Source organism: Drosophila biarmipes, chromosome 2L, assembly GCF_025231255.1.
Source record: "Drosophila biarmipes strain raj3 chromosome 2L, RU_DBia_V1.1, whole genome shotgun sequence".
In the NCBI taxonomy this organism is placed as follows: Eukaryota; Metazoa; Arthropoda; class Insecta; order Diptera; family Drosophilidae; genus Drosophila; species Drosophila biarmipes.
The window spans coordinates 19,883,199-19,905,576 of record NC_066612.1 but is presented as its reverse complement, the minus strand read 5'-3'; the positions used below and the strand labels follow the sequence as shown (position 1 = coordinate 19,905,576).

The window sequence follows — 22,378 nt, the reverse complement described above, 5'->3', positions numbered from 1 at the left end:
ACGAAGGGTTTCCACGCTTCTTCAGTATTGTTGTCTAGGCCTAAAATTCAAATGCGTTTACTATAGCGATTACATTAACGATAATTACTCGTTGGTGTATATACAATTCAATTAAAGTTTTTGATTTTAGATATATTGTTTAGGATTAGGTGTATATTGTTTAAAGGATGGTAGAAAAGCTTTGGTGCTTTTGTGTAATCCAATTGCATACCACGCTTGGTTTAGACCATCATATGGATTAATTCTCTTTGGAATTACTTTTTCTTTTTGTTTTTCAGAATTATTTCGGGCTTTAACGAGTTAATCAGGGATCAAGCCGATGTTTCGTTTGGTTCCATCCAGCCTTCACTGTCGTCCTCGCTATCGGAATCTTCAGACTCTGATAACTCGATTGCCACACGTCTGGCCAAGATGGAAGCCACATCCAGCGGGGCGGCGTTGCGTTCGATTTCCTTCTGCTCTGACTTTTCAACCTTGCGTAGAGTAATACCTGAAAGAGAGTCAATGGCATTTTTTAAACCACAGAAACTTTGACAGTCTTTTCTACAGGTATACATAATAGTTTCATTTCCCACAATATTCTTTGTTTGAATTTTTAATTCCAAAACTTTATCTTTTAAAATTTGTTTCATATTCGTTGCAGTAAAGTGATATTAAGCCCACAAATAATTGAAATAATGTTTCATTTTATTACTTACCATCTCGAATGGCCTTCATCAAATCGTTGCGTGGGTCGTGGAATGGGGGCAACATTTTTTTAGGTGCGACAATGTGTGGCACACCATTTTGTTGGCCAGGCTGCATTTCGCCGTTGGCCAGTGATTTGGGCAGAATTTGGTGCGGCCGCAGAGTGTGCTGGTTGCCGCTACCCATTCCCTCCTCTACAGGTGGTGGTGGAGGCGGCGGTGGTGGCGCGGCATTAGGTGGCGACATCTTGGGCGAATGCTGCGAGGGATTGACATTAGTAAAATTCAATAGGGTCTCATCCAAAACAACAATGTGACAAACCTGGTCAGGAACCGGCGGTGGTGGCGGCAAGTCACTAAGGGAGTTAAGTTGGTTGCCCGCTATCCCCATGCCGTGGAAAGTATTGCTCAGTTGCGTCATGACCATATCATTGGCATTTTGGACGCTGTTGGGGGTCATCTGTGGAGATCCAGCTCCCGACGAACTGTTTGCCCGGCCAAGCAGTTTGGCCGCCATGTGGCCGCTGTTGCCTCCGTTCATGGCGGACATTGGTGAAATGACGTCTGGAACTGGCGGAGGCGGTGGCAAGGCGTCCCGACTGGTCGACATACTTCTCCCGCGGGTCGGAGTGTTGGCATTGGAGGTTGTGGGCGTGCCTCCACCACTGCCATTTGACGGCGGAGCCGGTGGTGGCTGCGAGGGACGTGGCTTGTTCCGCGACGGTGTGCCCGGTCCATAGATGGGCTCCGGCGACATGACGCCCTGGCCCGTTTGGCCGTACAGCGCGTGTGACTGATACAGCCCGGCGTCGTAGATCTGCTGATGCTGCATGTGCATCTGCTGGGGGCCACCCATTCCGTTGCCGAAGGTGGCCGCATACTGATTGCCCATCTGGGGAGGAAGCTGCTCGTAGGTACTACCATCGATCTGCTCGGAATGGTAGCTTCGGTTTAATTCGATCGAGTTGGGCCGAGGTGGACGAGTATCGTAAACTCCCATATCTAGAAAAACGGATGGAAAATATTAGAGCTACTGATGTTCGCCGAGTGCAAGCAACGTTTTTACAGGACACACATCTCATATAAAAAAACACGCCAATTATTGTGTAATTACACTTTAGGAACATTAGGACATGTAATTACAAGCAATTCAGAATTTCTGTGCAGTTGAGACTGACCGCAGGACGCGAAGTCAAATTTTGATAAATTCAAACATCGTACCGATTTGCAGTCTTTCAAGCTCGTTGCACAGAAAACAATTTACAGAAACTATCATATAACAAGATGTGGCGACAGGAAGGAATTAGTAAAGCTGCAGAGTGAAATGTAGACGTAGATATGGAAATTGACTGAACTACAACAGAAGGATAGGAGGATCCTAAACAAAAACTGCTGATCAATCGTAAATCGCGGGTTCGCAATGAATTTAGTTAATATGCAAAACACATGGTAGCATTAATGTGCAGACACGTTACTTAAACATTAAAAGGTATGAAATGTCTAGTTTTACAGTGTTTTAAGACAAAAGATCTGCACTTTGCATGAACATAAAACTCATCACGTCCCCGCGATTCCGACTGATAGTTTGAATAGTGAATTCTCTGTACACATATGCTAAGAAATCAAAAGGGGTTGCTAGAAAGGTAGGAGGATAGAAGCGTGTGAAAGAACACTTATAGTCTTTGCTGAGCTGCTTTAAGGTGTGTGGATGTCTAACCTGCAATCGCAACGGCGGTTTGCTTGGTGACATTACTGTTATTCTCCAAATGCGAAAGCATATTATAAGGCTTTATTGTATCTGTAAATGAGATGATTATGCGCGATTGTTCCATTCTTAATTGCAGAGCTACTTAAGTTTGCGTACATTAATATCGTAACAAAAAACAAGAGAAACAGTTCATAAAAACGACATGCAAATAAACGAAAGCTGTGAAAATAGTCATCGGAGTATGAGGTAGAAAGTTTGATTGACCTTTTTTGCGTCACTAACAGGGATTGTTTTTAGTCTCTCTCAACTGGTCTCTCAATTAAAATCAGAGAATCAATTATTTTAAAGGGTTCAGGTTGAAAGTTTGGTTTGGATAATACGTTTCACTCTTCCCTTTATAAAGTAAGCGTATTCCTATTATTAAAGTATTTTTTTTTGCTAATTTAAGAAAAACTAAAAAACTGATTTCTTTAGAAGTAGTTATATACAGACATTTCTCAATACTAGAAACAACATTTTCAATATTTTTTGATGGTTTTCCGTTAGGAAACGTAAATTTTTAAATGTGTCATAGAGAGCTATTTGAATGAAGAACTTGTAAGCTCTGGAAACTTAGTTTCGGTCACCCTTCTCTGGGTAGTGATGACGTCGGTTAGTTCTAACTAGAGCAACGGCAAAATAACACGAATTAGTGATCCTCGATCTTGGTTTTGAGGCGAGTCGAAAACTAGCGAGCGAGTAGGTGAATGAATGGCGGGAACATCTGTATCGTGGGATGTCAGCCGGGCGCAAATGAAAGCTACGAGGGGCCCCATCATCGTACCTACGTCTTGGATATTACCGACAACTTGGTGGTGCGCATCGAGAGTGCATTGCCGCAAATCGATGTCAGCCTCGCCCACAGTCTGTATTTTGACTAGCTGAACTACACGGGCAGACAGGACATAATTGATAATTAAAATATACCATTCGATTGCAAGACAAGTGCAAATATTCAGTGCGTGAAACAAACGGTCCAATAACAGCCTATAAATTTGGTTCGCACTGAGTACTTGGCTCTTACGGTAACCAATCTCTTTGCCAAGTACTTACTTCCGTATCCTGCTTCTTCGTTGACCATGGAGTTGGGTGTGCGGTAGATGACGTTGTTGGGCATCAATGTTTCGCCGTGCACCAGGGCACGTTGCCGCTGCTGCTCGCGCGTGTTGTGCGGCACCCTTATTTTGGTCTTTTGCTTTTTGTTGCCACGTCCAGCCGCTCCGCCGGCTCCTCCCTCCTGCCGTGGTCTGTTTAGCTTCTTGCCCTTGTCATGCATCACACGCTCGGTGTCCTTCAGCATCTCTTGGCGCCACAGCTCAAAGAAGTAGTTGGGATCCGTGTAGAACTTGAGTCCATCCTTGCCATCGTCTCTGTAAACGTTGAGCTTGTCCAGCGGCGGTGGCTTGTCGCACTGGGCATACGTGTCCATCATGGGCGCTGGCATTGTGGCGCGCGAGAAAATTTGCTGGTCAAACACCTTCGCCGACTTGAACGCTTTCTTGCGGGTTATGTCCGTCAGGGGTACCTCTTCAACGGTGCTGTCGAGTTGGGTCACCTTGATGGCCAGGCGATCTATGCGCGCCTGCAAGGAGTTGGCCCGATCACCGATGTTGCCCACGTCACGGGCCAGTTCTCCGAACACATCCTCGGCGTGTTTGGACAGCGAGGACAGCTGGCGGATGATGTTCGTCAGCGTTGTGTTGGTGACCGTCTCTAGCTCCACGGACTGCAGCTCATCCTGCTGGTAGACAGAGCGAGCCACATGCACGGGTTCTATCGATCTCTTGGGCAGCGGCATTGTCGGCGCAATTAACAATTATCTCCACCTTGACCCGTAAGTTAGCGCGTCCTCATCGACTGAAAAACAAAATTTAATTTAACACAAATCTAAAACTTCTTGGTGTAACAAAATTTAAATGAACAGGGATTTTTAGTTTATTAAATGTTGCCGAGCAGTTTGTTTGTATATTTCCCTGTTTTTCAGAACCTTTATTCACTTCCCTTCATTTAGGGTTCTTATCCCAAATTTAAGTCTCAATACCAAATCTTGATCCGGATATACAAATTTTTATAAATCCCTCCGTCAAGTTTTTTATAAGTTTGTAAGCAAATGTTTAATTAAAGTTCAGTACAAGCAATACCGTTTTTGAACCGATCTAAACAATATGGATATTTTCGAGTTACTTATTAGTTTATAAAAAATTATTACGCATGGGACTAGCCTAGTTGAAAACTACGATATTTAACTATCTGATTACATTTAATATTGAATAAGTTTATTTTAGCCCATCATTACAGGATTCATTTTCTTAATGTTTTATTGATTTGTTACTTTGCAAATGTCTTGGAAAGGATTTTGAAAATGTGTCGCTAGTGCACACTTCGTTAATTAAAATAGTTCCCAACGGCTTGGCAGGTATTGTCATAGACCCCACGAGATGCTTATCCATTCAAGAGTTTTTTCCACAATCTCCCAGTCGGTATTTGAATTATTTTGTGATATGCACGACTGGTATTCGACGTCTGGACCACACCCCACGGAAACGATACCCGCAGTGCGGTGATAAGGGCGTAACGCCCAAGTCACCCCCGCAAGATGCATTCACACAGTCCCGGCGAGATAAGTCGATAATGCGCCCCTTTTCGGTGGCACTATCTGGGGGCTCCGACCTGAGGGCTTTACGTGGGCACCTCTGTGCGCCATACTTATACGTACATCTCTGGGCCCCCACCAACGCAAATTAGACCGTCACGCACTCACACACACGCCCCAGCACCCAAGTACGCGGACGTCAGTGTGAGAGAGTGTGGCTTTTGGGGCGACTACGCGATTTTCGCACTGGAACATTTGCACAGAATCGCAACAATGCACTGTATCTCTGGGCAGGCACTTTCTATTGCACTGCGACTTCGATTTGAAACACACTCGGTTCGTTTGGGTCTCAGTTCACACCTCTCCGCACACTCACCGCCCGTCACACTTTTCGACCCGCAGCAGGCAACACAACAAACATTAAACAGCCACTTCCGTTTCGGGGGTTCGGAGGCCAATTCGATCTGATGAAAACTCTAATTAGCCAATTTGGGGGCTTGAAAAATGCAAATATTTGCTCGTTTTGTGGAAACCAAGATTTCCACACCTTTGCAGTGTGACCGACGCTTCGCCGTTCGGAAATACCGCAGGGCTGCCTCAGCTTGCAAAGCACTACAAAAGCTATACATTTTCTTTCTAGGCCCATGAACTAAAAACATGAAGTTATATTACATGCCCACTTTTTTATAGAATTAAATTGAGTTTTCCAAAAACTAATTTGATATATGCTCTAAAATGCAAAATGTGACATTTGGTATTTTTAGTATTCGACCGCTAATCGATAAGCGTTCGCCAGCCCTGGTCAGATCCATAACACCTCTGTTTCGTAGCACACTGAATAGGTAAGGTTTTCCACACATTTCGCCAATTTCCTCTTGTATAATTCCCACTGTTTGCAGAACCAAATTGACAAAATGGCGAGTTTGGCTACCAAGGGATCAGGACTTGTGAACAGTGAGTGTAGTGGTTTGGAGGCCAACGGCTTTTCGCTGCCAACTCGGCGCCTACTAATCGCAAAATTATGTAATGATCTTTTCGCAGGGCTCCTTACTCAGGTGAGGCCACAACTGGACGTGTTCCTGAAGTACGCCAAGGTGGAGCTGACGCCCCCGACGCCCGCCGACATTCCGGCCATCCGCCAGGGACTCGGCAACATCGTCAAGGGAGCCAAGACCGGCGCCTACAAGAACCTCACCGTTCGCGAGGCCTGGCTTAACACCCTGGTGACCGCCGAGGTCATCTTCTGGTTCTACATCGGCGAGTGCATCGGCAAGCGCCACATTGTGGGCTACAACGTCTAATCTTAGTTATGTCTTCGCTTGATAGTCACTGGAATGGCAAACGAAACATTTCGCCTCTGAATAAAGTGAAATTTGTAGTAACTTAAAACTCCGAAAATTTCGAAAAACAAAAATATTATTCTGGAAACTATTCTTTCTTCTTGAAAACACCTTGGTTTCGGTTTGAAATCATTTAATCAGTGATAACATGAAATAATTAAAAAACAAATTAAATATTTGATAAGTTTTTTGTTTCAATTAATTTTGAGCACAAAAAAATATGTTGATATTTTTACTAGCCGGAATGCTTGCTCAAAAACTTGAACAAAATCAAACCAGTGTTCGTTTTGATTTATTTAATAAATTGAAATTGTTCAAAGGCACTGCGTGAGGGGAGCTCTTGAGAAGTGTCCAAACAAAAAATATATGCTTATGCTGGAACGCTGATTTTGTTAGCCTTAAAACCAACCTGTAATTACGTTCCTCATTAGAATCAATCACTGTGTGGTATCAACGGGGATCTTATATTAACTATTTTTTTACGGACATATTTGAAAGTTAAAACCATTCGTTTTTGGATAATGGGAGCTAGGAAGAGAATCAAATGTCTTACATCATTTAAAATGTCATAATCGAGGATGTCACAGAATTCTGTTCAAAACAAAATTCATGGATTTTGCATAGAGAATTTCCAACAAATTCAAACGTAAAAAATTGAAATTTTAATTTCCAAAATACATTAAAGCAGTTATGTCTGCTAAAAACCTAAACTTAGCTTAAGTTTTTTACTTTTAAAGGATTTCTAGTTTCAATCTTTTCAAAACACTGGTGTAAGGGTTAAATGCTGTGGGGCAGTATATTTTGAGAGTCTCATCACGGTCACACTATAATTTCATTATTTTGGTTTGGAATTGCGATCGGAAACCAACTGTTGAAGAATAGCGTCAAAAGGTTAGAGTCGGTTCGACAAAAATAGCAAGGACTCATCCATGGTCAGCCAGGATGGCCTACGAGCGACGCCTGCGATCGCAGAACCTCGTGCACCTGCTCCAGAACCGCGAATCCGGATACACCTGCGCGGGTAGTCAGCCGGGCAGGATGCCCCGGTTGGCCTACGAACGACCCTTTTACAAGTGCATCACGCCCTGCCTGACCATTGACTCGATCTCGATTCCGCCAGTATTCCTGCGCAAGTTTACGCCGGATGGCAGCAAACTGCTGGCCTTCTCGCAGGATCAGCGCAGTTTGCACATCTACCGCTACAGGGGGTTCAGCAGCGCGGCGGTGGGTGAACTGATCCGCCAGGCGAACGTGGGCAGTGGCGAGTGCTTCAGCAGCCAGGACAGCGTCCTCAAGAGCACAATCTTTGAACGCCTTTTCGACACCAAGGAGGCACTGAGTCTGCGTCTGTGCCAGGGCGACTTTAGCCTCTACTATCTTCACCGGGAGTTCAGTGTGTTTCTGGAGGAGGGCCGGTATGTCCTGCTGGCAGCCATGTCCGTGCTGCGTAGTGCCCTCCCCTTTGACGACTACGTCCTGTATCCAGATCTCTTCGATAAGCTGGACGCCTTCTCCTATGTGTTCTTCGTGGTCGATTTAAAACGGGGTGTGGTCACGGACAGGCTCCTCCTGGCGCACGACTCCATCGTGATTGCCCACAATCATGGCATTTCGGTCTTTGGCTCTAAGGTGGCAATCATGTCCCGGCTGCACCAGTGCATCTACCTCTACTGTATTGCGGAGGGCAAGTTCCACAAGCAGGAGACGATTGGTCCCCGGCCGCGAAACTTTATCGAGCAAGCTCCCACTAATATTGAAAACCTGGATGCGACTACGGTTCTACCCATTACGCATATAAAGCAGCGCGTTCTTAGCTTTCTTTACCGGCAAATTGACCCCAGCAGCCCAAATACCAAGGAAAAATTAAAGGAGTTTTACAAAAATTTTGAATTTGTAAGTCACACGGTTATTAGTTTTGATTTTTACGTGTTCGGGGATGCCCCAAAAATATGTTCCTTTTACTTACTTACCTTAATATATCGTTAGGTGGAGCATATGGTTATGGACAGGATGCAACTGGTAAACAAGGAACTTCTCCTTTTGCGCTACGAGGAACGTCCAAAAGATAGCGATACCATACCAATGACCCAATCACCCCGCCGCTTGTATGTGTTCTACACGATATCTGGCGAGGAAGTGGTTGGCGTGTATCCGGACTATTCCGTTGACCTGCTGCAAATCATACTGAAGTTCTACGATGAGATGAGCAATGTACGATCGCTGCAAACCGGAGACGCGCCCTCATTGCCGCTTCATTTTTTCCTTAAACAAAACATAGTGGACGATTCGATTCTCTTCGTCCGACATGCGGCGTTGAGATTTAACCCCAGCGTCCCCGTCAGTTCCCAGAGCCTCTCGCCATCTCCCTACCTGAGGTTCAACGAATTCAGCTTTGACGATCGGCATGTATCGCCGCTGGAGCGACCCAATCCCTGCTCCTCCGAACCCATTGTCTTCCGAGATCGGACCACACAGTCAGTTAAGTTCAGGCTGCACGCCACTGCGCGCAGGCTTATAAATCCCTTGGCACCGCGGGAACTGTGCGCCTTCATTTGGCATCCGTTCGAGCCGCTAGTACTCAGCATTCAGAAATGCATGAACAGCTACGCCTTCCATGTGCATCTGTACAATCACAGCACGGTAGTGGAGCAAACCGGTGTCTAGTATGCCTTGTATATTTAAGTAAAAAATGTTACAGTATCTTTAATATTATATTGATAATATATGTGATATGTTTGCCGACATTGATAGACATTTATGACTTGATAGATTCATAATTTGTTGTTTTTGTAATAAAAAAACTTATCTGGAACTTTTGTTCTTTTTATTTTACCCAGCAACTTTGGCTTGGCATTTAATATCCAAACTGGGCTCCCTTTAAAAAGCAAATAAAAATGTATTTCTTTAATTGTATCAAATGTTTAAAGTGTTCTATGGTGAGGTTGAGTGGTGACCATCCTCGTTGTATTCCTTGTTGACTTTAAGGGAGTGATTAATAACGCTTGAGCCACCTGGAGGATAGTTCGGCGAAGGACCTGTTCCTTGTCCGGGCGCCGGCTGCTGTGGCTGTGCCTGAGGCTGATTTGGAAGCGAGTTTGGGTTGTAGCCTGGGTTCTGTCCAGTCCCAGCCTGGGGATACATCGGTGCCGGAGGAGCCTGCTGCGGCGGTGGAAGCTGCATGTACGGGTTGTAGCCGGGCATGGGTGGGTAGCCTGGCGGGGGTTGATAACCGGGCACTGGAGGGTAGCCGTGCATAGGCGGAGGTAGATACTGTGGATACTGCGTATGCGGCGGTGGATAGAGGTATGGGTAGGGGTTGTAAGCATACGGCTGCCCATAGCCGAAGGGCATAGGATACGCTGGATAATTGTACTTGTGCTCGGTAGTCGTGTACTTGTTTTTGTGCTTGCTCTCCCCGCTGTTGCTGCTGTCGCTGCTATCGCTGTCCGCCCGGACAACTCCGCCGTACTGGCATCCCAATACCAGGAGGACTCCTATCGCAGCCCAGTCTTTCATTGTTCCGGCTAACCGCAAAACGTTCGAATAACCTGAGCTCACGGGCTTGACTAAATCTTAGGCATGAAAATACCTTGTCCGTTCAGACAATCCAAATAGCCAGCGCGTGCGTTGTTTTTTGATAAGTAGACAAAAACACACAAATCCGACAAGGTTGCAGCCGGGCCTGCTAAACCAATTCCCTGTAAGATTTCAATATTTTGGAAGCTGTGTTTGTCCGAAATAAAATACATATTTATGACCTTCCAATATAGTGTAGAAATTGAAAACCTTTTTTTAAGTGTAAATATCGAATTTCCGAAGCAAGTTACAAATTTAAAAGGTATAAAAATGAAACCCTTTTTTTAAGTGCTAGGAACTAGAAATTATTTACGTAGGTATGAGGTGTCGGAACAACCGCATTTCCTCTAGGCTTGTGTTACTTAATAAACAGAGGCTGTGCGCTTATCAACTTGACCATTTGACGGAAATTAAACAAAACAATACATACGAATAATCTTAATAAGAGACAACGAAGCTCTGTAAACGTAAACACATACTATCTGAAACGTAGTGCTAAATAAAACTGAGGTTTAAAAAACGTAATAAATAGGTTTTGTATAAATGCGATGAGCAAGTTAAACACTATTATCTTCTTGTTAAGTCAATAAACCGGATGCTATACGCACGGATTAGGTGCTCTTTTTCCCATAAAAACAGACTGTGTGTTGATTATAAATAACTTTTTAACGATAAGGTTTTGGGAAATACCCTATGTACTTCTCCGTGGTCATTAGGTCTGTCCTAATCAACTCGAGGGTTGACTCAAAATATTGGGTTGATTTTAAATTTATTAAAAGTTTAGTTTATTCCCAAGCCGATGTTTTTCGTTGTGTTCCCATTTTTTTATTCGATGTATTCTTAGCAAACTAATAAACTGGTGGCAAACCTAGTTGTCTCCATTTTTGGTCGCAGCTGCTGAAGCCTTAAGGCGATTTTCCTTGACCAGCTTGCGCCATTCCAGCCACTTGGTCAGCTCGGGCTGCTCGCTGCTGCCGCCCTGCTGCTCCAGCTGCATGTAGTAGGCCTCGCGTAAGATCTTGAAGGCCTGGATGCTGTAGTACGGCTGCTGGGTGACCGGATCAAAGTAGCGGGCTGGCAGTCTAGTAATCGGACAGATGCCATTGCTGACTTTGGGCGGCGTCTTGTGTCGGAAAATGTTCTGGAACACCTTGTCGTTGAAATCGTTCTCGAGCGTGACGAATGTGCGCTCACATTTTCCGCCGGAATCCTTTGAATCGTTTGGAAGATTGGCCCCTCGAGTGGGCTTCCGCGTGGCGGGCATGGTCAATGAATGGTAGCGAATGGTAGGTCCTGTGAAGGTGCGCTTGGTGGGTCGCGATTTTTTCTTCTCCAGCTCCATTTTCTGAAACTTTTCTGCAAGTAAAGGTACAGAATGTATTTTATGATCGTTTTTATAAATACTTTGATACCCACCCAGAGATTTAATATTTTCCTCTTCTGTAATTTTAGCCTCCTCCAGCAGTTCCTCCTGCGTGGGCATGTAGTCCTCCACACGCACCTTCTTCTTCTTGCGCTTGCGCGCGTCGTCCAACTCCTTAAGACGGATTTTCGTGGCCTGCGTCTTGATGGCCGTCGAAGTACGAATGGATTTCCGTCCAGAGTCAAGGACCGTGAAACGAGGGCGCACTCGTCGCTTAGCCCCTTCACCAGTGCCTTTCTTTTTCTTGGCCGGTATAGCCTTTGCTTCCTTTTTGACTGCCGGTTTTGTTTCCTAATAAATAACTTCATTATTAACATCGTGTCATTTCCAAATTTATTCCTCGATGAACAGAAAATTTCACGCGATTAAATATATTGTTTTGTATAAGTAATATTGACAATTTTGACACTGGGTCTTTTTTTTGCAAGCTATGGGACATCTTAACTAACCATTCTTTTTGATGACTCAAAAATCTCTTAGATAAATGCAATTTTCATTCAAAGTAGAGCCGAGGATTCCTGATTAACCCTTGATTATTAGGGCGTTCAGCGGTTTCTGGGATTGTATGCTTTCACAGAATATATATAAGAAAAAAAAGAAATGAAGGTCTGGAAAATATACTTGCGCTGTTTCAGAACCAAAGAATTCTATATGTCAAATCTAAACTTTCTAGCTTTTATAGTTTCCGGAGTCTCACCGCTCATATAAACAGACAGACGTACATGGCTAGATCGACAAGGATAATGATGAAGAATGTACATATATACTTTATAATGTCGGAATCATGTTTAAGAAAGTTTTATACTTTTTTCCTTATACAAATAATTCGAATTCACAAAACCTTATTTGAGAGTGATGGGTACCTTGTAGGCCTTCGTGTTTACCCCACCGCGCTTCCGTTTCTTTTCGGGCACCTCTTCCTGATCTGAAACGAGCTCGTCCTGCTCATCGATACTGAAGTCCGAGTCCACAACATCCTCCTCTTCGTCCTTCTGTCTGAAGAAAGGAAATCGAATGATTTTGCATATTCCAATTTCTCAATTAGAGTTAAACTCACTCGTATTCCTTGTCCTCTTCTTCGTCCTGAAAGCCGCCATAGGACGTTTTGTAAAAGTCGTCCTCCTCTTCCTCGTTCAGCAAGTGGGCTATTTTGTTGCCGGCATTGTTTCGCCGAGAGCGTGAAGCAGCCATTTGTTTGGTTTTATACTTCAAAAACCTTATACTTTTAACACATCTAATTTATAAATTTTATGAGTTTTTGGTCAGCGTTTTTTGTAAACAAGCCAGGAAGTGTGACCAGGCTGAGGTATTGAAAAATACCGCGGAAGGTTGAAGGTTGGACAAACACTGCTTTAAAAAATTGTTGTAGCCCTGGCAGTCCTCACAATTTTAATATTTTTGAAGGTTTCTCCTGCTATTTACAGGTGATAGCCACTAGATAGGTGTTATCAGCACTATCATAACTTGTTGAGTAGACGACAAAGGTAATAACTGGCTTTCAAGTCCCTCGTAATAAATTGATTAGCATTGGATTTTCCGTTACAGCAACTACGTGCACACTAATCCATCTGCTTGTTGCTTTTCCTTCTGTTCTGCCGGCCGCCTGCACTTCATAGTTTAATTTAATTCCACCAATTAACAGACTGCACTTAAAATGTCGGAACAATGGGAGGTGGTCTCCAAGTCGCGCAAGCAAAAGAATCTGGACAAGAAGGTGATCGCTCACACGGAGCAGAAGCGGATTGCGGCCCAGTTACCCAAGCTGGAGGAGTTGTGTATGAATTTCGAATAGAGAATAGAGTGCACCTGGCACTGCGATTACAAGTCTGCTCTTTTCTTATCCACAGTGCCAACTCAGCGCTATCGCAATCTGTTCGGTTCCGGTAGCAACAACAACAACAAGTCCCATTCCCCCGCGAAATCCAGTTCAAGTGCCTCGTCTTCCTCGAAAACCAACAAATCGCCGGTTAAGAAGAATCCCGTGAAAAATGCTGGTGCATCGTCGAATCAAAAAAAGTCCACGTCGTCATCCGCGGGAAAGCCAAAAACCCTGGAGCTCGCATTGAAGAACATCACCCGGGATGATTTCGCCGCCCAACTGGAGCAGGTTAAGCTCAGTTGTCCCGGCTCCGAATTGCGCTGGCTTAGTCATGTAGGTTATTCAAGGAGATAGATCCATAGATCCAGTGAACTAATCACTCGCCACTTCTAGACTGCTCTATACTTCAATGACGCCCTGTCCTACGACTGCGATCCCATCTTCTCCGGCAGATCGGCCCAGTATCCCAGTGTCTTGGCCAGTGCCTCGCTCAAGTATTCTGTTGTGGAGTTTTTGGGTAGCGTGGGCGAGCAAAACCTGGAATACTTCTTCTACTCCCTGCTAGACAGCATGGCCACGGATCTGAATAACAACCAGACGGTGGCCGGTTACAAGCTGATCCTGCAGTTGATCGGTCAGAACTGGCCGAGCATTTGCTCCAGGAACCTAGCCAAGACTGCTCTGCTGCGAAATTCCTACCAGAACCGCAGCAACATTTGCCTAAGCATCCTGTGGGCCATCGGTCAGGGCGGCTACCAGTCCCTGAACGAGGGTGTCAGGGTGTGGCAGAATCTGATGCTGCCCAACCTCGAGCTGAAGCAGTACACCAAGTTCGTGGTGGAGTACATGGAGCGAGCTCTTAGTGCAGCAGCTGCTAGAAAGCCGGTGGATCCGTTGCAGCTCAACCAGCAGGAATTCTTTGCCACCTACAATGCCCTGAATGCGACGTACAACAATCTGCCCAAGGAGTGGCAGCAAAGTCTGAAGCGAAGTGCGCGCTTGTTACTTGTAAGACCCATGTACATAGGTCCGGCAATATCTGACTCTTTTTCCTTGTATTTATAGCAACACTATATTGACAGTCCAGTGAAGCATGCCAATATATTCTTGACGCTCTTCCGCGAAATAAGCGCCACCTCCAAGCAGAATAACGAGATCGAAGGCTGTATCAGTTGCCTGCTTAGCAGCGGCAGAGATGACTGCCTAAGGGTGTGGCGAATGAACTACAAAAAACAACAGCTACCAAGTCTATTGCTACTAAAAGCTATAGGTAAGTTAAACTGTGGAAAAAAATAGAAAAATTTAACTTTAAATGAAAATTTAAACTTTACACAAATGGTTTAACCCGGCCTAGACGACAACTGGACAACGTCTACCCACGAATTAGCTACTTCGCCTGTATATCACTCTTTTCTGCAAGATGTAGAAAATCTTAACGAAGAACTTCAGGCTGGCAAACGCAAGGAAGGCAACTTAGAAAGCTTAAAAGAAGTGTTACTGGTACGTATGGGATATAAAATTAAAATAATTTTCTGCAAACTTAAGTCGCTGTGATCCACACTCTTAAATATTTAGAAAACTAAAAATAATTCAGTTTTCATGAACGCTCGAATTTTCTTTAATGCATTTCGGATTAAAGTGCATAAAATAGAGTAAATTTGTGTGAAATTTCCACGAAATAGAAATCTGGAATGGTTTGGAAAGATTTGAACTCTTCGCGCTTTTTATCAGATCTCTGGCCACACCGTTGGGTGCTCAATCGCTGATGGTGAACATTTCCATTTACTAGTCTGGTCACATCGCTCTCGTGAAAAAAACGAAGGTATAAGTTTGTTCAACTGACAGCCAAAAGTGAATAATTAATTGCAATCGGAGCTAAAAAGAATGACTGTGGCTAACTAAACTCTGCAGCTGGTCCAAGTACGACTTTTTAGGCTGAAAACCCCCAAGGATTAGCTGATAACCAAACGAAAGTTCAGAGGGGACGCTGCCAACGCGACGTCGCTGCGAGAAAGAGACGGCAAAAGCTAGCCGGCGTTCGCCCGTAATTTCTCTCAATTCCAACTGGCTTTTCATCGAAAGGAAGCATATATTAATGGTCCGCACCTTAATTATCGCGTTGACGCTCCAGTTGTTGTTGTTATTTATGCAGTGCGAAGTGCGTTTCGGTCGTAGGTGTGTGCGTGTCATCATTAACGGTTGTGTATGCGTGCGCCCCTCCGCTCTCGTGTTGGTATTGGTGGCAGCTATAACTGCACTTTTCCCGTAGCGTTGCCATGCGGGTTCCAGTTGCCGCTAAATTTCTCCGAGCGGACGTGTTGCTTTCGAAAAGAGAGATTAGGCATCGGGGAATCATAATTCTCGATTTATCAGGCCACAAGTTCTTATCAGCACGCCCAATTTTTTGGTGATCTGACGCTTATTTTTATTTTCCTATTGACTGATGTGTTCCAGCTGCGATTGGCTATCCGCCGCCCGCTCCCCTCCCGCTCGCCGATTGTGCGCACTCTCGCCTTCTCCCCTCTTCTCTGCTCTTCCCACTCCCACTCTCACTCTCACTGCACAGTGGTGCAGTTTGGCTCTCTTAGTGGCACTTCATCCAACGCCACGATTGCGAATTTCGAGGTCCAAAAAAAGAAGAAAGAATGCTGGGCCCTCCCCGATTTAGGCTGCTTCAACACGTGGCATGACCACTGTGACCCTGACTCGCCGGCCTTCTCAAATGTTCTTCACTACGGACCTTTCTTTCTTTCACTCGGAAACGAAAACAAAGAAGTGGCGAGGCTCAAGTCGTAGTTCATCGAACTTATTTTGACATAAAAATATAAACTACTTCGCTCTAAATCATAAAAAAGGCACAGTCAAGATATCACAGTCAATAAATTATATATATTCAAATAAACAAAAGCAGTCAAAACATGGAATATTATCTTCACATAATTCTGCCGACTCCTTATTAAATTTAAACTTTCTTGGCATTAGTTTTCTAAAATGGCACATTATTAATAGTTCATAAATAGGGACTATAAGAAAGGACAGCAAATGCATTTTAAGCTAAAATACATACACTTTAGTTTTTAGTACCTAGACAAATTTGCCCGAAATACGTATTTCAAACTTTTAATTATCCCCTCTCGCGGCTTTAGCTGAGTCTCGCATCTTAGGTCATCGCGCTCTTATCCAGCAAAGCGTTCCATCGCAATCTTTGTGGCTGTCGCAAAAAAGCTCGGTTTAAAAGCTCTCGAAGACCCGTCATTCTTTTTAGCAACACAATTGCAATGGTAAACACAATAATTAACTCAACTTCTCTTGTGAACAGCTGAAATAATCTAGAAATACTCGAAACTAAGTGAAATTAATTAGAAAATGGCTCAGGTTAAACCGAAAAGTAACAAACAGGGTGGCAAACCAGCGCCGGCCGCCAAAAAGGTAAACACAGCGACTGAATTAAGAAATTTATATTATTTTATATTTCCTTAGCCCGAATTTGTAATTGATTTTATGATTTTTGTACCTTACAGAGCGTCCAGGAGAAGAGCAGCGCGCAGCAGAAAAAGAACAAACAGAATGCTGCGGCACAGAAAAAGAAATGCGGATGCTGCAAGTGGACGTTGGGCAGCATTTTCATCATCGCCCTGATTGCCGGAGCTCTGTACTACGACACCGAGGTCAACGGCAAGGGGGTGTTTGAGAAATCGGCCACCGGCAAGGTGCTGAAGAACGCCGGAGTGCTGCCGCATGTAGAGAAGACCTGGTACACGGTCATGGGTGCCGGGGCTCGGGGCTACAAGTGGGCGGAGGTGAATGTCCCGCCGTATGCCGAACCGGCCCTTAAGACCACCGGCGACCTTTGGAAGCTGGCGAGGAATGCTGCCTGCAACGTTTACCAGAACGGCAAGGGATACTTCGTCGCCAAGTGGCCAGTTGTGGCCAAGTTCGTAAGTGTCTTCTAATCGATGTGAAGATGAGGTCATATCACGTTTGAATATGATCGCTCAAACCAGTTTTGAGTAAATCTTTGTGTTACTTTCGAGCTCCTTTGTTAACATGCTTTCTATTTTCCAGATTGACCAATACGTGCCCAATTTGTCTGGCAAGATTGAAGCCTTTGCCGCGGGCGTTAGCGACTTCGCCGTCAGCAGCTACGAAAAGTCGGCCGTCGTGATCAAGGAAAAGGTGCTTGTGTAAGTTTGAATGGCTCTGTTTTTTGGGAAGGCAGCCCTTATAACCCTATCGTTTTACTAGTGGCCGTCTCTCGCCCGAGAACATCAATCAGGCGCTGAACCAGACGCGTAACGCCGCCCTGGAGTACTACAACCAGTTTCACAAAAAGGTCGACGCTTACGCCAAGCTCAAATGATTCTAAGCGTCAGGCACGCTTACCTCTCTAACAGCAACATCATCAGCAGCTGCAGCAGAAGCAAACACAAAACGCGTCATAGTAAATAGTGAAGGAAACCCTAATTTTTCGCAATTAGTTAAAAAACCGGAAATGTTCTACCAGTCGAAACTCAAGAAGCCATTCACATTCATCAACAACTTCTCGTCAAGTCTAATTAAGAAAAAGCAATACGAGCAAATCTTTGTGGATGCCGATAGTGTACACTAACAACCTAGTAAATTCAATCTCTATACTGATAAATTAGTTAAAAACCCTAAAAAATTTCTGTTGTACAACATTTGTTTAAACATTTTTCTCCAAGTAGAGAAAACATTATTTTTAAATTGGTTTACAACGGCTTGAGAGTTTTGTAAAAAGTTCTATCCTCAAAATTTTTGTAATTGTAATTATTTAAGTGCGTTTTTTTGTGGCGATGCGCGAAGTGTTAACTAAAGTATGTTAACTGAACTTAACAATTCCAACTGCATTTTGAAGGCAAACAATAGATTCAAATATTTTTATACTTTTACTCATAGTTTCTTATTTTTGTGTGTGCATTTCTGTAGACTCCAATATTTGCATAAAAGCGCTATACTTTCGATTCGGTTTTAAATCTCATTTGTATATTAATGGAATACACGATTTTGCATTAATAAAATAAAATTGAAAGAAGTGAAGTACAGAATAAATATGGTTTTTATCAAAGCGTTGAACGGAAATGAGCTTCTCGTTGAGTTGATCAACGATTTTCATCGGAAATGTATGGTATAACATGATGGCCTATAGCTGCGGAGTCAAACATGCTCAGGAAATTACAGCTGAAATATGTGCGAGCTTTTCGCAGGGCTGAGGTCCTGTATTTGTAGAAAATATCCTTAGCATTGGCCGGACCGGCGGTGGAATCGAGAAAACCTAAATCAATTTCTGAAAATTCAGTTTGTTCGTTTATTTATATTTTATAATAACCGTTGTTAGTTTGTATTACATTATTTGTAACCAGTAAGAAAAGTAAGTATTTTATATTTATGAAAAGCAATGAAAAGAGAATTGCTATTATTATTCCAGTACGTTTTTGTTTTAGCCCTGTCTTTAAAGTAAAGCCAATTCTAGCATACCGGCAAGGCACTTCTCAGGTCGAATCGAAATGCCAATAAGATGTGTAATCAGATTATTTAAGTTGCTTGAATTGGCGTTCCTATCATAAAAACGTGCAACTTAAATTAGTCCAGTAAAAATAGATAAAGCTTGGATTTAAAAAAACAAGGATTAGTTCTTTTCTCGTTTTAGAGTATTGACGGATATTTCAAGTAGCATTTTTGCGTTTTTCTCCTATTATTTAGGCAGAGAGTTTACAAGAAGTATAGCTGGTTCTCCAATCCGGCTGAAGGCGAGCGGTTAATACTTTCGGCCACTAGGAAAGCCAACTTATGGGCGTACTGGCATACGGCGGGGACTCGAACAGTTCCGGAGAAGTTGTAGTACATGTGAGTCATCTTGTAGGCGAGCATCTGCAGCTTATCGGCGCTCAGTCCCATGTTGTCGGATATTACGTTGTAGCTGGTGGGCGATACTGTACCCTGACGAACTGCCTGGGACACCAGAAAGAAGTCGTAACGCTCCGGTAAGGTGATAACATCATCAACCACAGTGCCCGGAAGTGGATTGCGTTTGTTCACGAAGTAGCGCGAGTTTATCCGCTTAGACACGATGATAAATGCCATGCGGCAGCCCTCCTCCTTACCAGCCGACTTGTAAATTTCGTCTAGCTTGGCCTTTAGAAACTTCACCTCGGTGTTTACAACCTGGTAGAGCTGACCATCTCCGACACCGTCGCGGAAAAAGAGAATGCGCTCTGGCAAGGTACCGTGATGCTCCCGGTAGGCCTTCAGAGCCAACGTCATATTTAGCGACATTTGGTCGGACAACTCTTGTCCCTTCATGTGCTCATTCACCGAGGAGAAGTAACGACACGATGTCCTCTGGTCCATGGTAGCTACCAGAGCCCCATATGACTTGTTTTTGTTTTTCGAGGAGTGGCACACATCGAAACCAACAGACATCAATCCGCGAAGTGGAAGCTCGATCATCCAGGGTGCACCCATCAACTTGGCGTTCATCTGGATAACCACTTTGGTGGCAATCGACATGAGGCCACCGGATTTTTCCGCGCGAGGGGCAATGACCTTCAATGTCACCACCTGCGACGGCACCGGTCTGTCCACACAGGTGCGTTTTTTGATGCAGCTATACCTATTTAGGGATGGGAAAAAGTAGTTAGAACTGGCTCTGCGTATTCTAAAAATTAAACGTACTTCTCTTCATTAGGAGCCTTTATCACAACCATCACTATCTGTGGATCCTTGGCCACGGCGTTGTCGATCGATTGAGAGTAAGTGCCATTACGGTCGTCCTTGATCTCATCGCTACGGCAAAGAGCACATCATATATAAAGAACTCTCAAACAGTTTAGTAATACTTACTAGCGAGGCTCTGAGATATGCATCCTCATTCCGTTGGCTGCCCGGATGCACATCTTCACAAACTCCTGTGTCTCGCGCAAATTTCGAGCCGGAGTGATCACATACCATCTCTTGATGTCCACGTGACTGAACATCGAGGAGGAGCGGAACTCATTGGTCCAATCGGCGCGAGCGTCGCACAGGAATCTCTTGTTGTTGCCGAATACGATTTTCTCCGGCGGCAGCACGCGAGCTGGGATTTCCACCAAGGCGGAGTCAAGTTCGACGTTCCAGGACTTCAGTGTTTTTAGTGCTCTCCTCGGAGGACTTCAATCGCTGGTTGAACATGCGCAGGCGCTCAATGCGACGATCCGGAGTGAGTCTGGTATGCTCGCTCATGGCCTTCATCAACCTAATCATTCGAAAAGCGATCTTAGCAGAGATTTAAAAACGTAAACCTACTTTGATCCCACCGGAAATTGGCGCGCATTGCATCGGTCATCCCAGTTGCCCGAGCCAGCTCGGGAATAAGCATAATGAGTTGATCAACGCCCCCACGAATATTTTTCTCGGTGGGACGAGACACGACCAAAGGTTGCTTAAAGTCTCGGATTGTAATGTTGTATCGCTAAAAAAATTTTATTATTCAGTCTCCACTGTTGCTTTTTGGTCAGTTTACCTTTTTGTAGTACTCCACATAAGAAATGTCACCATCCTTGGTACTGAATTTTGACGATGGCGACGAATTAAAGTCAACATCGTCAACACGATAGGTTTTGTTGTTGTAGTCAGTTAAAACAATCATTCCTGTTCAAAATATTGTAGAAACAAATTTAAAAAATATTATAATAAGGTTTCAAAAACAATTACGAACTCACCCATTATCTCCCGTTTAAAGGCAGTTTGATAATCGTCATTGTCGCGAATAGCCTCGGATAGAATGTTGTACAAGGTATCGGTTCTCATCACCTTGTGTGCTACCTCTGTACAAAGTAATATATCACTTTCGTGTTGACGAATCGACGTCTGATACCCGGGCCAGAGTTCCATGCGGTAGCTCTCCAAATTAATCTGTTTTCAGTAGTGAAGAGAAATTCTAGAAGAAAATAGGTTTAATAAGAAGCATAAGTAGCAAACCTTTGCTTTGGGATCAAAGAAGTTGCGGGAAACCAGCTGCAAGTTCAAGCCCTCCATGGCTCTGCGCAAAATTAGATTGAGCACCTGGAACTGCTGGTTGTCAGCTGCCTCTACGGACCCAACGAACTTGATTTTAATCTGAAAGTTCTCGCCCTCGCGACTCTGAGTCACAAGTTCCAGGACATAGGGGCTATTTTGCACAGGCTTGAACTGAGTGGTGCAAAAGAGGATGGTTCCGTCAAATATGTAGCCGCCCAGAAGGCTTCGATGATGGTTTATAAAGGCCCGACGTATGCGCGTATTGTCCACATCGGGAACAAAATCAACGTGGTACTGGTAGATGGTCCAGTTTGGGCGTTTCAAAAGCTTGAAATAGTTCGTCTGAACAGTAATTCTCGTTCCAGTAACTCCATTCTTGGTGGCCAGTCCCTGTGGCCGGGAGTGAACGACATCCGTGATCAGACGACGTCCACGCACAGATCCACGGGGATCACCTTTCGTTTAAAGTAAGGGAAATATTAAAAGCAAATTAAGAAAATAATGCAACATTACTGACCTTCAGAGCTTGGAGCCTCAAAACTGCGAGCCGTCTACTGCTGACACACTGGGACATCACTAGAAGAACCCTTCCCCCGAGGCTTCTTTTCCTCGCGATTGAGTAGGTTGCGGGGACTGACCCTGCAAATAGAATTTTTAATGAGCTAGTTTTATGTTGGACCCATTTTATTATTAGTTCCATCACCACAGGTATTTAAAAGTACGCGGTCTGTTTACGAAGGGCACAGGGACATAGTGGTTGGGGCTTACTTTTAGGTTAACTAATTTTTATTCGGCAGGCTGTTATTTCTTAGCCCAGCTTCTTGGCTATTAAAACATTTTGCCATTTTATCTTTTTAACATTTTCTTACTCATTAAAATGAAATTATGAAAATTCAACGACATGTATTTAACTGGCTAGAATAAACCCATTATATTATAGTACTTATCATTGTTCCGGTCCTGTCAGAATATGCTTGGAGAAATGCCAAATTAGTAAGGGGTTTGTAAGGTGCATCCGGATAACTAGGTCCCTTTCCATAGCCGACCCGTACTGAAATCCAGACCGATAAATAGAAAACCATTTCGACGTCATGGTACGTTCCTAGCGGACGGCAGTGGTACTACTGACCATGTCAAAGTACGTTTTACGTTTCTAAGGTCTACTTCTCTGAACTCTG

The 22,378-nt window shown here is 44.1% G+C and overlaps 7 protein-coding genes across 13 annotated transcripts; 3 read left to right on the top strand and 4 right to left on the bottom strand.

The window, feature by feature from the left end:
- Nucleotides 1-133: 133 nt before the first annotated feature.
- On the bottom strand, nt 134-5,594 carry LOC108034029 (actin-binding protein WASF2). 5 transcript variants are annotated; one of them, XM_017108768.3, is made up of 7 exons: nt 5,403-5,594; nt 3,487-4,290; nt 3,218-3,319; nt 2,404-2,484; nt 1,009-1,688; nt 699-945; nt 134-490 (listed from the first exon to the last, which is right to left on the bottom strand). In XM_017108768.3, the coding sequence occupies exons 2-7, from the start codon at nt 4,229-4,231 to the stop codon at nt 312-314; spliced, it is 2,034 nt and encodes a 677-aa protein (XP_016964257.1). In that variant the 5' UTR covers nt 4,232-4,290; nt 5,403-5,594; the 3' UTR covers nt 134-311. The 5 variants fall into 5 exon arrangements, with proteins under 5 accessions (XP_016964257.1, XP_016964258.1, XP_016964261.1 ...); XM_017108769.3 differs by lacking the exon at nt 5,403-5,594 and adding an exon at nt 5,150-5,375; XM_017108772.3 differs by lacking the exon at nt 2,404-2,484.
- A 195-nt stretch (nt 5,595-5,789) lies between these two features.
- LOC108033413 (ATP synthase subunit g, mitochondrial) lies at nt 5,790-6,415 on the top strand. The gene is made up of 3 exons (XM_017107734.3): nt 5,790-5,868; nt 5,926-5,980; nt 6,068-6,415. The coding sequence occupies exons 2-3, from the start codon at nt 5,941-5,943 to the stop codon at nt 6,325-6,327; spliced, it is 300 nt and encodes a 99-aa protein (XP_016963223.1). The 5' UTR covers nt 5,790-5,868; nt 5,926-5,940; the 3' UTR covers nt 6,328-6,415.
- Nucleotides 6,416-7,202: 787 nt separating this feature from the next.
- Nucleotides 7,203-9,178, top strand: LOC108034167 (DET1 homolog). Its single transcript, XM_017108974.3, has 2 exons — nt 7,203-8,259; nt 8,353-9,178. The coding sequence occupies exons 1-2, from the start codon at nt 7,309-7,311 to the stop codon at nt 9,028-9,030; spliced, it is 1,629 nt and encodes a 542-aa protein (XP_016964463.1). The 5' UTR covers nt 7,203-7,308; the 3' UTR covers nt 9,031-9,178.
- On the bottom strand, nt 9,026-9,945 carry LOC108034168 (annexin A7). Its single transcript, XM_017108975.3, has one exon. The coding sequence runs from the start codon at nt 9,880-9,882 to the stop codon at nt 9,298-9,300; it is 585 nt and encodes a 194-aa protein (XP_016964464.1). The 5' UTR covers nt 9,883-9,945; the 3' UTR covers nt 9,026-9,297.
- Nucleotides 9,946-10,694: 749 nt separating this feature from the next.
- LOC108033307 (vacuolar protein sorting-associated protein 72 homolog) lies at nt 10,695-12,674 on the bottom strand. The gene is made up of 4 exons (XM_017107580.3): nt 12,423-12,674; nt 12,229-12,361; nt 11,359-11,656; nt 10,695-11,298 (listed from the first exon to the last, which is right to left on the bottom strand). The coding sequence occupies exons 1-4, from the start codon at nt 12,554-12,556 to the stop codon at nt 10,811-10,813; spliced, it is 1,053 nt and encodes a 350-aa protein (XP_016963069.1). The 5' UTR covers nt 12,557-12,674; the 3' UTR covers nt 10,695-10,810.
- A 273-nt stretch (nt 12,675-12,947) lies between these two features.
- LOC108034068 (transmembrane protein 214-A) lies at nt 12,948-18,254 on the top strand. 3 transcript variants are annotated; one of them, XM_017108823.3, is made up of 8 exons: nt 12,948-13,140; nt 13,213-13,517; nt 13,578-14,192; nt 14,250-14,454; nt 14,539-14,684; nt 16,706-17,122; nt 17,250-17,368; nt 17,430-18,254. In XM_017108823.3, exons 1-8 carry the CDS (start codon nt 13,020-13,022, stop codon nt 17,542-17,544), a joined length of 2,043 nt encoding a protein of 680 aa, XP_016964312.1. In that variant the 5' UTR covers nt 12,948-13,019; the 3' UTR covers nt 17,545-18,254. The 3 variants fall into 3 exon arrangements, with proteins under 3 accessions (XP_016964312.1, XP_016964313.1, XP_043950218.1); XM_017108824.3 differs by lacking the exons at nt 12,948-13,140; nt 13,213-13,517; nt 13,578-14,192; nt 14,250-14,454; nt 14,539-14,684 and adding exons at nt 14,916-15,006; nt 16,504-16,613; XM_044094283.2 differs by lacking the exons at nt 12,948-13,140; nt 13,213-13,517; nt 13,578-14,192; nt 14,250-14,454; nt 14,539-14,684 and adding exons at nt 15,049-15,104; nt 16,504-16,613.
- A 355-nt stretch (nt 18,255-18,609) lies between these two features.
- LOC108033251 (protein aubergine-like) lies at nt 18,610-21,952 on the bottom strand. The gene is given in 10 exon segments (XM_050885009.1): nt 18,610-19,815; nt 19,878-19,988; nt 20,046-20,326; nt 20,328-20,436; nt 20,498-20,652; nt 20,704-20,831; nt 20,903-21,095; nt 21,162-21,655; nt 21,787-21,839; nt 21,936-21,952. Coding segments are annotated over 10 exon segments (2,442 nt in total). The 3' UTR covers nt 18,610-18,914.
- Between the last annotated feature and the right edge of the window lie 426 nt (nt 21,953-22,378).

Coding starts and splice junctions, on each gene's coding strand:
- LOC108033307 (XM_017107580.3), bottom strand. CDS start 12,556: ATGGCTGCTTCACGCTCTCGGCGAAACAATGCCGGCAACAAAATAGCC. Junction 12,362..12,422: donor GAAGAGGACAAGGAATACGA/GTGAGTTTAACT, acceptor TCCTTTCTTCAG/ACAGAAGGACGAAGAGGAGG. Junction 11,657..12,228: donor TAAACACGAAGGCCTACAAG/GTACCCATCACT, acceptor GTTATTTATTAG/GAAACAAAACCGGCAGTCAA.
- LOC108034168 (XM_017108975.3), bottom strand. CDS start 9,882: ATGAAAGACTGGGCTGCGATAGGAGTCCTCCTGGTATTGGGATGCCAG.
- LOC108034167 (XM_017108974.3), top strand. CDS start 7,309: ATGGCCTACGAGCGACGCCTGCGATCGCAGAACCTCGTGCACCTGCTC. Junction 8,260..8,352: donor TTTACAAAAATTTTGAATTT/GTAAGTCACACG, acceptor ATATATCGTTAG/GTGGAGCATATGGTTATGGA.
- LOC108034068 (XM_017108823.3), top strand. CDS start 13,020: ATGTCGGAACAATGGGAGGTGGTCTCCAAGTCGCGCAAGCAAAAGAAT. Junction 13,141..13,212: donor ACCCAAGCTGGAGGAGTTGT/GTATGAATTTCG, acceptor TCTTATCCACAG/TGCCAACTCAGCGCTATCGC. Junction 17,369..17,429: donor ATCAAGGAAAAGGTGCTTGT/GTAAGTTTGAAT, acceptor TCGTTTTACTAG/TGGCCGTCTCTCGCCCGAGA.
- LOC108033413 (XM_017107734.3), top strand. CDS start 5,941: ATGGCGAGTTTGGCTACCAAGGGATCAGGACTTGTGAACA. Junction 5,981..6,067: donor GGGATCAGGACTTGTGAACA/GTGAGTGTAGTG, acceptor ATCTTTTCGCAG/GGCTCCTTACTCAGGTGAGG.
- LOC108034029 (XM_017108768.3), bottom strand. CDS start 4,231: ATGCCGCTGCCCAAGAGATCGATAGAACCCGTGCATGTGGCTCGCTCT. Junction 2,485..3,217: donor CGGTAATATCCAAGACGTAG/GTACGATGATGG, acceptor TCTCATTTACAG/ATACAATAAAGCCTTATAAT. Junction 1,689..2,403: donor AACCGCCGTTGCGATTGCAG/GTTAGACATCCA, acceptor CCGTTTTTCTAG/ATATGGGAGTTTACGATACT.